At 49.5% G+C, this 13,058-nt stretch overlaps 1 protein-coding gene across 1 annotated transcript in view; it reads left to right on the top strand.

Moving 5' to 3' along the window:
* Positions 1–8,443, top strand: part of LOC114902758 (unconventional myosin-Vb) — a 324,214-nt gene extending 315,771 nt beyond the window's left edge. Inside the window, exons 18-19 of the mRNA XM_029235361.1 lie at positions 1,849–1,960; positions 7,799–8,443. Coding sequence (XP_029091194.1) covers positions 1,849–1,960; positions 7,799–8,014 — 328 coding nt within the window. The 3' untranslated portion in view covers positions 8,015–8,443. The remainder of the gene's footprint in view (positions 1–1,848; positions 1,961–7,798) is intronic.
* Positions 8,444–13,058: the final 4,615 nt, after the last annotated feature.

The raw sequence follows: 13,058 nt of genomic DNA, 5'->3' as shown, positions 1-13,058 counted from the left end.
CACCTGGTCAGCTCCGAGCAGAACAGGTGCTGTCATTCCCCTGTGACCTTGCATTTGTGACAGACAGAACCCATTGAAAAGGTAAAGGGCATGGAAACAAAGTATATTAGTGGATGTCGCGGTCTGGGGGGAGGGGAGAACAGGGAGTGACTGATACTAGGTGTTGGGTTTTGTTTGGGGGTGATGGAAATGTTCTGGAATTCAACATTGGGGATAGTTGCACGACTTCGTGAAGGTACTAAAAAACTATTGAACTGTATACTTTTAAAAAGGTACATCTTTACAGTATGTGTGTTATATCTCAAGCTGTTATTTAAAAAAAGGTAAGGCATAAGCCATTTTATGTAGAGAAAAAAAAAGATGGAAAAAAAAGCCATTTTGTTATTTGTACCTTCTCTGAGACCCATGGCTGTGTTAGAAGTCTTCCACCAAACCAGGCGAGTGTCTTCAAAGGCACGGAGAGGCTCTGAGCTCAGTCTGTTTTCCTTCTCGTCCCAGGGAGTGGAGATGGGTCGCCTGGGAGGGAGGGGGAACCCAAGGACCACACTGGCATGCGACTGTGGAGGGCAAGGGGAGCAGCTCGCAGTGGCCCCTGATTTTCCACAGTACTCATTTCTTTGGATAAAATTTCTAAAGGATCCCTTTTAAAAGCGAATGTGCTCCAGGAGAAGGGATGCAATCCGTTTATTCTGCATTAATACTTTAGAATGAGGGAGATTGAGTAACTGGACAGTCACTCAGCAAGGCCACAGGTGATGGTGAATGGTAACACACGATCTCAAGGCAGCACCTATATGATTTCCAAACGGGCACCGTGGACAGCATGTGGACCTGAAGACAGAGTGTGTGTGTAGCATCTCCTGATGCCTCCGAAGGGGTGAGCATCTCTTGATGCCTCTGAGGACTCGGAAGGAGTGGGGACAGATGGGCCGAATTCACCTTCAGAGGGACTTAGGCTGCAAATTCAAAGTCTCCATAGAGCAGGGTTGTGCTGCAACAGAACATGAGTTCCACGCAAAGGCTGTGAGCGTCCCCTGAAAACTGAGATGAGAAGCGAGGAGAATATGAGCGTCCGTGTGAACTGAGGTCGCTTTCAGGAGAAAGGGTCAGAGCCCGCCTGGAAAATGACGTCTTTGGTCATTGAAAAGACTGCATTTGTTTAAGTAGAGCTCTCCTAAAGATTTCCTTCCAGAATGTACCAGAACGGCACTTACTAAAAAGGTAGTGAAATTATAAGTGCTCTTTATTTTATGTGCATTGATGGACATTTTCTTTACAGTGGGCCTACATTACTCTAATAAACAGCGGGGGTGGTGTGGAATCATAAAGTCTACTTGCGGGAGAAAAATGGCTCCTTCTAAACTATACCAACGTGTGTGAACAGTGTATCTCCAGGGGTTAGAATATGGCCTCTCTTTATTTGCTAACGTATGCTTTCCTGCTTTAGAAAGTTTTCAATGAGCTATATTAGTTTTAGTTTTATAAGAAGAAAAATCAAGCTGCATTCCAGGTAAGGCTCCCCCATTCCAGCAGCAATGGAGTGGAGCTCCACGTTTTGGGGCAGAAACCCCCTGTGAGTGGTTCTGCCTCTGGTCAGCCCTCCCAGGGGAGCCTCCAATGCTTCCTTTTTCTTTCAGTCTTCCAGCCATGAATCTATAACTTAACTACACACTGAAATTCTCAGAAGGCATCAAGGGAGAACAGAATGCCCCGGAACGTGTTTTGCTGCTCTGAGAAGGGCTTTGTGCCAGGCATATTGACCCCATGGGGCGCTGTCTGAGATCACCCACGGCCCTTGTGTGGCCGAGAGGCAGGATGTGTCCCCTGATGCACCGGTTTTCCCTCCAGGTGGGCCTACCATGACTTCTACAACCGGTATCGGGTGCTGGTCAAGAAGAAAGAGCTCGCCAACACAGACAAAAAGGCCATCTGCAAGTCTGTGCTGGAGAGCCTCATTAAGGTGAGCTGGGCACGGCCCGACTGCTGGGCTCCAGGGGAGGCTCAGCCGCGGTGCCCTGGGATTAGGGGGGTGGGGGAGGTGTTAACTGCCTTTTGGGTCTTCATCCCTCGTATTGAAACTGTTCCTGAGATATTAATCCATTTGCCTGTGTCAGCAACTGTAAAGGAGAAGCCCCTTCACCTGCCTGGAGAACTTTCTAGCCTTTCCCACATCACAGCTCACATAGAAGATGAAATTGTTTATACAGCACGCTGGGGGTCATGATGAGGCTGCTCCTGGCTACAAGCTGCTGGCCGGGATCTCTGGCTTCCCCAAAGCCTGGGGCTCCACAGCTCAGCCTGCCGGCACCAGTGCACCCACCCGGGGGCTCTGATCTGGAGCCCGGGCACAGCCTGGGAGCCAGTGGAGGGGAAAAGAGCTGTGCTTCTGGTAGCTTCCTCACTGCAGAGCCGGCCTCAGGCCCACCCCCAGATGCTTGTTTTAAATCAGGCAGTGGATTTCATTTTATTTGAAACAGTCTGAACTCAACAGCTGACACTTGGGACTGGAGAACAGTAGCAGAGCGCTTGGGGGCCTGTAGTGAGGGACAGACCCTTGAGTATTTCTTAGTTCCAGAGTATCCGGGGTTACAGCAGAGTATGGTACTTAACGGTCTCAACAAAGGGCTAGATTATATCAAAACCCTTCCTTTAAGAAGGTAAGAGACTTACATCTAAATTTTTTAATTTCTAAGTATTGTTTTGCTAGGAAAATCTGTTCATCTGGAGTATAGCTCATTGCCAGATGATCAGCTTTTAAGGTCCTTTGTTATTTTGTGAAAGTGACACAGTCACCCTCAGCGTTGTCTTAGCAGCTCAAGTCTGTAGCTGTAGACAGTACAGAGTGCTGTGCTAAATATTCCACAGAGAGTAAGAGGATGACAATCTCGTTAATTGAAGGTTGCAGTTGGTTCTCTGGACTCTGGTTAATTGAGGTTTTTGCTGTGGTGTATCTGTCGGTGTTTACATTTCAACGTGTCCTCTTTCAACGGGTGAGAAAAATGTGTTCAGGGTCAGCTGATTCTGGTTGATGTGGAGCGTCGGGAGTCTTCCTTCTCTACTGGTACCAGGAGGCTCTTCGTGTAACCAAGGCTCACAAGTAGCCTGCTCTGCCATGGGGCTGCCTTCTCCTTTCTCCAGACTGTAGTTCCACACTTCCTCTGCCTTCCCTGGACTTCTCCAAGCTTCCAGCAGAACTGCTGCTTCCCAAACAGAGGGTACTCTGGAGGGGGCCCAGGTCCGACTGGCTGACTCAGCTTCCCACACTCTGCTCCCCTCCAGCTGGCAGGACCGAGTGCCACTGCCCTGTCCTGCTCTTGATACGCTCAGGCCGCTGGCTTGTTAATGCCCAGCTTCCATGCCGACTCTGCCCTCCCAGTTTCCTCAATCCAGCACTCTCTGAGCCCATACCATGCTGTCCTGTGCTCCAGATGTGTCTGCTTTCTTTCAGAGGATGGCCTTTGTATTGACACTCTCCCCTAGTTATTAGTACTGAGCCTGACACACAGAAGTAACCCACCAAACATTTGTGGAATGAGTGAACAAGTGAATTCCCTAAAGCATGTGAATACATGCTGTTTCCTCTGCCTGAAGTGCTTTTTCCCTCTTTTACCTGTCCGGCCAGGTTTTACTTTCCCTCTAGATTGAGCTCTAAAATGCTTTCTGGCCTTTGAAGCCTGTTCCTAGCCTCCCAGTCGGAGTTAGTCACTGGCCAACACTTCTCAACTTCTGCCTTCTATTTTTGTGTTTCTCCCCTTGTATTGTAGTTAAGGGCTTCTTTTTCATTTCACCAGACTCTGAACAACGAAATGGCAAGGGCCCCACTGTCATTTGTTCCTAGCACAATAACTGGTCATCACAGGAGCTCTGATGTGAGCTCTTTGTGAGCTCTTTTGCTCTTTGTGCAAGTGGCTGCATGGGTGACATGAGCCTGTCCTGATGAAACCTGCCACCAGTGGCTCACGGTTATTAAGCACTTGCTAGGAGTCAGACTCTTTTCTAACTGCTTCACACACTTCATCTCATCCTAACATTTCCTTACGAGAAACATACAGCGTGATGCCCATTTCACAGCTGAGGAAAACTGAGGCACAGGCAGCTGATATAAATTGCCCAAGGCTACTCAGGAGCCCCCACAGTCTAAACCACATCACCCGCTGAGTCTGACTGATTAATTAATGTCACTGTATAATTACCCTTCCTGGAGATGGAATAAGGATCAGTGCTTTAAGACTTCCCTAGAGACCTTCTATTTCCTTTTTTGTTTGTTTTTTCCCTCTTTTGGGAACCACATCTTCTGGTCACCAATGCTAAGTGACTTGGGGACTTCAAGCAACTGAGACTTGGCAAAGCCACACGTTAGCCTAAAATGGCACATGCCAGCTCCCTGCCCTCTCCAGGAACATGCTTAGTACATTTTATTTTATTTTATTTATTTATTTATTTTAACATCTTTGTTGGAGGATAATTGCTTTACAATGGTGTGTTAGTTTCTGCTTTATAACAAAGTGAATCAGTTACACATATACACGTGTTCCCATATCTCTTCCCTCTTGCGTCTCCCTCCCTCCCACCCTCCCTATCCCACCCCTCTAGGTGGTCACAAAGCACCGAGCTGATCTCCCTGTGCTATGCGGCTGCTTCCCACTAGCTATCTATTCTACATTTGGTAGTATATATATGTCCATGCCACTCTCTCACTTCGTCACAGCCTACCCTTCCCCCTCCCCACATCCTCAAGTCCATTCTCTAGTAGGTCTGCGTCTCCATTCCCGTCTTACCCCTAGGTTCTTCATGACTTTTTTTGTTTTTTCTTAGATTCCATATATATGTGTTAGCATGTGGTATTTGTTTTTCTCTTTCTGACTTACTTCACTCTGCATGACAGACTCTAGGTCCATCCACCTCACAACAAATAACTCAATTTCGTTTCTTTTTATGGCTGAGTAATATTCCATTATATATATGTGCCACATCTTCTTTATCCATTCATCTGTTGATGGACACTTAGGTTGCTTCCATGTCCTGGCTATTGTAAATAGAGCTGCAATGAACATTTTGGTACATGACTCTTTTTGAATTATGGTTTTCTCAGGGTATATGCCCGGTAGTGGGATTGCTGGGTCGTATGGTAGTGCTATTTGTAGTTTTTTAAGGAACCTCCATACTGTTCTCCATAGTGGCTGTATCAATTCACATTCCCACCAGCAGTGCAAGAGTGTTCCCTTTTCTCCACACCCTCTCCAGCATTTATTGTTTCTAGATTTTTTGAAGATGGCCATTCTGACCGGTGTGAGGTGATACCTCATTGTAGTTTTGATTTGCATTTCTCTAATGATTAATGATGTTGAGCATTCTTTCATGTGTTTGTTGGCAATCTGTATATCTTCCTTGGAGAAATGTCTCTTTAGGTCTTCTGCCCATTTTTGGAGTGGGTTGTTTTTTTTTGTTATTGAGCTGCATGAGCTGCTTATAAATTTTGGAGATTAATCCTTTGTGAGTTGCTTCATTTGCAAATATTTTCTCCCATTCTGAGGGTTGTCTTTCATCTTGTTTATGGTTTCCTTTGCTGTGCAAAAGCTTTTAAGTTTCATTAAGTCCTATTTGTTTATTTTTGTTTTTATTTCCATTTCTCTAGGAGGTGGGTCAACAAGGATCTTGCGGTGATTTATGTCATAGTACATTTTAGAGCAGAGTGATTAGGAGAGAAGCAGTGACGAAGGCGGCCTGTAGGCCAGGCAGTAGGCGCTCACCAGCCACATCCATTGGCCAGCAGCCACGGGGCAGGGGCTACATCATGAGGTTGCTCACGAGTGATAGTCTCATCCTGCAAGGATTTTAGGAATACCTCCATCTTTAGCCTGAATTTTTTTTTCTTTAACTCCTCAAATGTTTACTGAGTTCTTCCTATGTACTAACCTGGAGTGGTCAGTGTGAGGGTTATTGAAAGAGTGTACTAGGTGGGCCCTGCCCTCCAGGACAGATGGTCATCTAGTGTGGTTATAGACATCACTGGCCGTCATGCAAACCTGAACCTTCATCCTGACAGTGAAGGAGCGTATTAACAAGCATCTCCTGAGACCCAGAGAGCATGAGGAAATATGTATGTGAGGAGTGTGAGAAGGAGATGGTATTACAGAAGCGACGTGGTGTAGTAAGAGACCTCTGGCCTGGGAGTCCTGGGTCTCGGGTTCTATTCCTTGATATTTTCAGTGAGACCTTTGGCAAGTCACCTCAACATTCTAGGCATCTGTAAAAATAAAAGCAGTGGCTTGGGGTAGATTGCTAAGATTCCGTTCTACTCCCTCAGTCTCTGATTACTGGAGAAGGGTTCTCAAAAGATAACCTCTGATTGGTATGTGAAGAGTATAGCCAGTTCTAGGGGTTACAGAAAGCAGGCCTGGGGTAGACGTTCTCAAGACACCTGGGGGAAGGGGAGTGTAGCCATCAGGGCAGTGGTGATGGCTGTAGCAGGCAGGACCTTCAGAGAGATCCTCATTTGTAAAAATTGTGGCTCTGTGAACCAGACTGCCCTTTCCCTGGTGGTTTTTTCCAGCATAGGAAACGGAGCCTGTGTACTGTGGTTCCTGAGATGCAGCAGGCACCCCCCAGGCCCTAGCTCTGCTAAAGGCCCAGTAGCCAGGCTTGTCCCCCGACTGAGGGCTGAGCCGCCCACCTTTTGCTTCTGGAGCCCTGCTCACCGAAGAGGAGTCTCCCCAGCAGGGCAGTGATGCAGGCAAGGCCTCGGCCGCCTCAGAGCTTCCCCGCCCAGCCCAGCCCCTGTTCCTCCCGGCGTGAGCTGAGGGCCCTGAGCAGATGTGGGGATGAGAACCAGGGCCTCGCAGCTCGCTCCTCCCAGCTTCACCGGCAGCCCGACCGTGGAGGGGACAGTCAGTGACGGTCTAGCCAGATGCTGTGTCCCAGCTCAGCCACGGCTCAGGCAGCCTGGCTTTCCTGTGCGTGGAGCCAGGTTCCTGTTAGCCGTCCAGGGCTTGGCCGTGAAGAGTGGTGACTCAGCATTATTTCAGAGCCATTTGTCAACGTGAAGTGTATTCTCGTGTGTGTGTTTTCCTTAGACCTTGGCTCATTATCTCCTCCTTATGGTCTGCATGCCAAGGGAGCAAAATTAGATGAAGGTTATTTACAAAGAGTGCTCAGTTATCGTGAGTTACCTATGGAATATAGTAGCCCAGGCTCATCCGCATACACATGGCTGGGTCATCTTCCCTTATCCACCAGGGTGAGCGCAGGGAAGGGCAGTTAACTTCAACCTGAATAGATGTAATTAAAGATAGTAATTATATGTCTGAAAAAACCTCACAACATAGTTAGAAACCAAATAAAATGTATTTGGGGGTTATTTGCAATATATTCTTAATTTCCCACACCTGCCTCCTTTCACTTCGTTCAGGCCTCTGCTTAAACATCACCTCCATAGAAATGCCTTCCTCGATTAGCCTATTTCAACATCTCCACCCCATCCTCCAGCCCTCAGTTTATTGTCCCCGTAATCTTCAGCACTGCCTGAAATGTACTGTTTCCTTGTTTGCTTGTCCGGCTGCCCTCACAGCGATGTCAGCTGCTGGCGGGCAGGGATCTCTTTCACTGCTGCATTCGGTGTCTGACCAGCAGTGGGGACAGGCTCGGGCTCCGTTAACACACTAAGTCTCAGTGTGTGTTTAAGGAGCAGGGGCGTGTGACACCTGGCAAGGGAATTGTGCGCCAGAGGACCTGGGGCGGTAGGATGCTTTCCCTTACCGCTCACGGATGGTGAACCAGCTCCCCTCCCTGCCTTGTAAAGGATCCTGACAAGTTCCAGTTTGGCCGCACCAAGATCTTCTTCCGGGCAGGCCAGGTGGCCTACCTGGAGAAGCTTCGGGCTGACAAGTTCCGGGCAGCCACCATCACGATCCAGAAAACCGTCCGGGGCTGGCTGCAGAAGGTGAAATACCGCAGGTTGAAGGCAGCTACCTTAACTCTGCAGAGGTACTGCCGAGGACACCTGGCCCGCAGGTGAGCTGAGCCGGGGCACATCTAAGGTAGCAGATTGGCGGTGAGGGTGGAGGGGCAGGGGGCTGGGACCAGCTCCGAGCTGGCTGGCCTCCCTCAGCCCCGGTAGTTCGAGTGGTTCCTGCTGGGCCCTGTCCGCATCCGGCTTTCCCCCAGCAGCTGGGCCTCTCTCTCTCCCACCCTTCTCACCTGAGCATGTAGGTCTAGTTCCCAGGTCTCTTGCCTCCCCCAGTCTGTCCCTGTCCTAGGCTAGCCCTGGCTGGTTTTCCCACAAAACCTCCATTTGCCCTTTGCTTAAACTCTTAAGTAAAACAATCTTCTTTTAGAAAAAGAGACAATTTCAGCCCTTCTGTCACAGTCAACATACACTCAGCTTTGTGATTTACACCACCAATTTCAAAATCCCTTGGGAGTTTGGTAAATAGGGCTGGCAAGACCTGGGGAGGTCCCTTCTATGAGTTGTTGCACTCAGCACAGAGAGGGCGAGACTTGTCTGACCACAAGCAGCTACCTAGGGGCAGAGCCTGAAGCCAGTCGGCTGCCCTGACCCAGCCCAACACCATGTAGAAGACGCTACTTTACTTTAAACGTCCCCTCCTCAGTGATGTCATTGGGTTGATGAAACGCTAAAGCGGTATAAGCATCTCCGGAGAGCAGAGGGATGGGCGTGGAGGACACCCCCGCCACCAGACCCATCCCCGGACCTTTACACAGGTCATCAGATTTTGGACCCAGCCCTAGTTCAAAATCAGTGACCTCTGCAGATCCGGATTTCCTCGGAGAAATGACAGTCATTGCCAGGAGGCCTTGCATTTGGAAGCCAAAGTTTCACAAGTGGCTGCTCAGGCATCTCTGCTTGAATATATAAAACAAGCCCAGAGCAGGCACCCTTTGTACCATAAAGTTAGAAGATTACTCCAGCTCCCCTTCCTGTCCTTGCTGTTAGCTGTTTATCCGAGCAGGACTGGAGATGATGAATGCCATTAATTTACCTGTGAAGAGCTGAGAGATGGTCTCTGGAACAAAAGCTACGGAAATGAGAAGGTCGTCAGTAGTATCAACACTAAGTCGTCATCCACAGTCAGGGCATCACTGAGCATGCTTGTGCCGGGGGCTCTGCACTCTCCCTGCAGGGTGTTTGTATTCTAGAGAGACTGCTCAGGGAGAGCTGGACCAGGTTTCGGACTCATTTCAGCAGGTAGAGCAGGGCTGAGTGGGTCACCTCCCACTCTGGAGCTGCGCTAGATGATTTCCAAGGTCCTTTCTAGCTTTTAATATTCTGACTCTCTAGTTGAGCATTTGCTATGAGCCTGATACCAAACAAAGCCCTGAAGGAGGGTAAAAAGTGTTGGACTGACTTTATGTCTGTCTTGAGGGGTGAGATGGAGAATGCGGAAATGAAACAGAGGAAAGTAGATGCCCATGTGCAGTGTATCCCCAGCAGAATGGGCTGGGAAATGAGAAAACAAAGAGGTCTGCAGGTCTGAGAAGGTCTGAGAAGGTCTGCAGGTCTGAGAAGGTTTTATTCATTCAGCAAATACTTAACCATGTGCCACTGTGCCAGGCCCTGTACTGGATGTAGGGGTACAAGGATGCTTGAGACATGGTTCCTTACCTCTCCACACCCGATGAGCTCCAGGGACCAGACAGGGGTGTGAACATGTGATGTTGTTGAGGACTGCCCAGGTTGCAGGAGGGGCTTGCGGGTGGGGGAGTGGACAGATGAGGATCAGAGTTGATCAGACTTAGACTGAATTGTAAATATGTGGAAAGACGTTTTGCACAAGACGGAGGAAGCCAATTCTGCTGTTCTGAGCTGAGCCTCAAGTCCCCAAGGCCTTGCTACAGTCGGTAACGGTGATGAGAGTTGGCTTGCCCTTGTGGTGTCCAGGCAGGGCCAGGGGGGGAGGGGCTCGCATTCAAGAGTGACCCAGAGGACTCCGTCAGTCTGGCCCACCACTCTCTCCCTCCCCAGGCTGGCCGAGCATATGCGGAGGACCCGGGCGGCCGTGGTGCTCCAGAAACAGTACCGCATGCGGAGGGCTCACCAGGCCTACCAGAGGGTCCGCAGGGCCACCGTCGTCATCCAGGCCTTCGCTCGGGGCATGTTTGTACGGAGGATCTACCACCAGGTGTGTAGCCACCCTGAGGGACTCAGGCTGTAGACTCAGAACTAAGCAGCAGCAAATGGGTTGGCACCAACATAAATGTTTCTTGGGCGCTTCTAACTTTTATCTAAGTAATTTCACAAGTCTGCTCTCACTGAATCCTAACCAAAGTCTCATGAGGTGTAGTGTCTCAAAAGTTCTCCAGAGAGACAGAACCGATAGGAGATGCGTGTATCTCTGTCTGTGTGTGTGTGTGTGTGTGTGTGTGTGTATTTATTATGAGGAAGTGGCTCGTGCAGTCATGGAGGCTGAGCAGTCCCCCCATCTGCTGTCTACAAGCTGGAGACCCAGGAAAGTCAGGGGTGTAATTCAGCCCAAGTCTGAAGGCCTCAGGACAAGGGAGCTGATGGTACACATCCAGACTGAGGGCAGGAGAAGATGAGACGAAATGTCCCAGCTCAACAGTGAGGCAGGAAGAAGGCGAATTCCTCCTTCCTCCACCTTTTGTTCTATTTAGTCCCACCGTGGATGGCATGATGCCCACTACACAGGGGAGGGCAGTCCTCTTCACTGAGCCCACCGGCTCAAATACTTCTCTCTCTGGAAACATCCTCTCAGACACACCCAGAAACAGTCTTTAACCTGAGCATCCCGTGGCCAGTCAAGTTGACACATATTAAGTATCACAGGTAGGAAGGGTGCGTATCATTGTACCCCTTCAACAGCGGTGAGATGCTCGGAGCAGCTGACTCACCTGCCCAAGGGCACTCGGTCAGCCCATGGCAGAGCCTGGTGACCTATCTGGGGCTCACACAGACTTGAGAGAAGGGGGCAGTATTGGGAGTCACCAGGCTATAGCTCCTCCATCTAACTGATTAGCAAGCTGAAGCCCAGTGAGGTGAGGTCAGGAGAAGGACCCTGACCTCCTCCCTGCCGGGCCATTATCCAATGAAGCTGAAAGACCCAGTTAGGTAGCCCCAAGTCAGGACACACCCCATCCACCAGATCACCCCCGCATAACTGAAGCTCAATGCTAAGATGAAAGATGGGTTGGAACGAAATGTCTAAAATGGTCTTTTGTTTTCCTAAAATGAACATCTACCTCATGTATGATCAGAGAAGGTGTGATTTTCTCAGTAATAAAACTATAAAGTGTTACATTGATAATGAAAAAGCAAAAGTGGTTAGGCACCAGATGGAGCACCCCCGGGCCCGTGGGAAAAGCTTCTGTGAATATTCCTGGGAGATTGGTGACATCTGTGTGGTGTCACCATGGATGGGACAGGTGGCATTTCGGAGGCGCTAGGGTTTGAACCCAGCTCATCTCAGAGCTGTGCCACTGGGCATGTTAGCCTTTCAGCGTGTTTATTTGTTCATTCCACAAATATTTATTTGCAGGGCATTAGAGTAAGAACACTGATGGTGCTTTAGTTTTCTGAGTGGTTTTTTAACTGGACAGGAAAGAAACACAAAGAGTGAATTGCAAGCCAAGTTTGTAATTGTAAGCCATTTCACCCACTCAGCAATCTCACTCGACAGTGTCACTTCATCTCTCCCGCTCACCGTCACCAGGAGGGGATCCACATCTGTTGAACGGGAGGCTTATCAGCTGGATAATGTTTAAGCCCCTCCAACTTTGAAGTTTTTAGACTGTGGTTTCTTAACCAATAAAAAGTTAAAAAACAAAACAAAAAACTAGAAAGGAGAGTTTGACAGCTCATTTCCTGTAGGTACACAGGCTGCCAACTTAGTTACAAGTTGTTCATAAAATAAATGGCCACCAGAGCCCTAAGCTCTAGGGAGGCTGTCTCTCGCTGACCTTGGCTCTCTCCCCAGAGCAGTACATGAGCCCCTTGCTCCCGTCCTGCAGTGCAAACCCACCAGGTGTGTGCTTGTCCCCTGCCAGGTCCTCAGGGAGCACAAGGCCACCATCATCCAGAAGCACGTGCGGAGCTGGCTGGCTCGCAGGTGCTTCCAGCGGCTTCGGGGCGCGGCCATTGTCATCCAGTGCAGCTTCCGGAGGCTCAAGGCCAAGCGGGAGCTGAAGGCCCTCAAGATTGAGGCCCGCTCAGCAGAGCACCTAAAACGCCTCAACGTGGGCATGGAGAACAAGGTGGTCCAGCTGCAGCGGAAGATCGACGACCAGGTTGGTGTCTTGAGCTCCCAGCCAGGGGGTGGGGCTGTGGGGAGACTCCACGGGCATGTTTGAGAGAGACCCATGGCTTCCCCAGGGAGCTCTCATTTGATCCCCACAAGACTTCGTGAGGCCATTTTACAGACAAGCAAATTGTGGATCGGGGGCATCAAGCACTTGGCCAAGGTCACAGAATTAGAAAGTGCCAGAACCAGCACTCCAGCCCAGGTCTTCTGATCCCACGGCCATAACGAGGGTGATGCTGGTGTTTTTAACCCCAAATGTCACTAAAGTGTCGGTCCTTTCCTGTGTCGTGGCTTAAGATGGGTTTCCAGAGTTGAAAGCAGGCTCACTGGTACCTTGCTCGTGTAGGGTATTAATGGCCTCAGGACCAGGCTCTTGCAATGCCCTGGAGGGTTTCAGGTGCCTCCTGAGAAAGGAAAGAAGAAGATGGAGCAAAGGAAGGGGGGAAACATGCTGAAGGCGTGTGGTATGTGGTGTGGAGGAAGACGGTTGGAGTTGGGCCACCAGGCAGGGCTTTGGCAGTCACTGGTTTTATTGTACCTATTCTATGCTAGGCACTTTTTTAAGCTTCTCATGATCCCAATAGGGCAAGAAAAAAATGAGCCATTTTACACCTAAACCAGCTGCCCTAAACAGGAGCCCAAAAGTGGTTAAATGTTCCTGCCTTTCTGTTCTTGCAAAAGACGGCTTCTGGAGAAGAAATTGTGGCCCTGGGTGTCTGTCTCTATGTGAGTTCTACAGGTGCCTTCTTTGGCTTGGCTCCCTAGTGGGGAAGCAAGACAGAA

Source organism: Monodon monoceros, unplaced genomic scaffold, assembly GCF_005190385.1.
Source record: "Monodon monoceros isolate NGI ecotype Baffin Bay Population unplaced genomic scaffold, NGI_Narwhal_1 Contig3263_ctg1, whole genome shotgun sequence".
In the NCBI taxonomy this organism is placed as follows: Eukaryota; Metazoa; Chordata; class Mammalia; order Artiodactyla; family Monodontidae; genus Monodon; species Monodon monoceros.
Note: the sequence above shows the minus strand (reverse complement) of the source record. Positions and strands in the feature narration are given on the sequence as shown.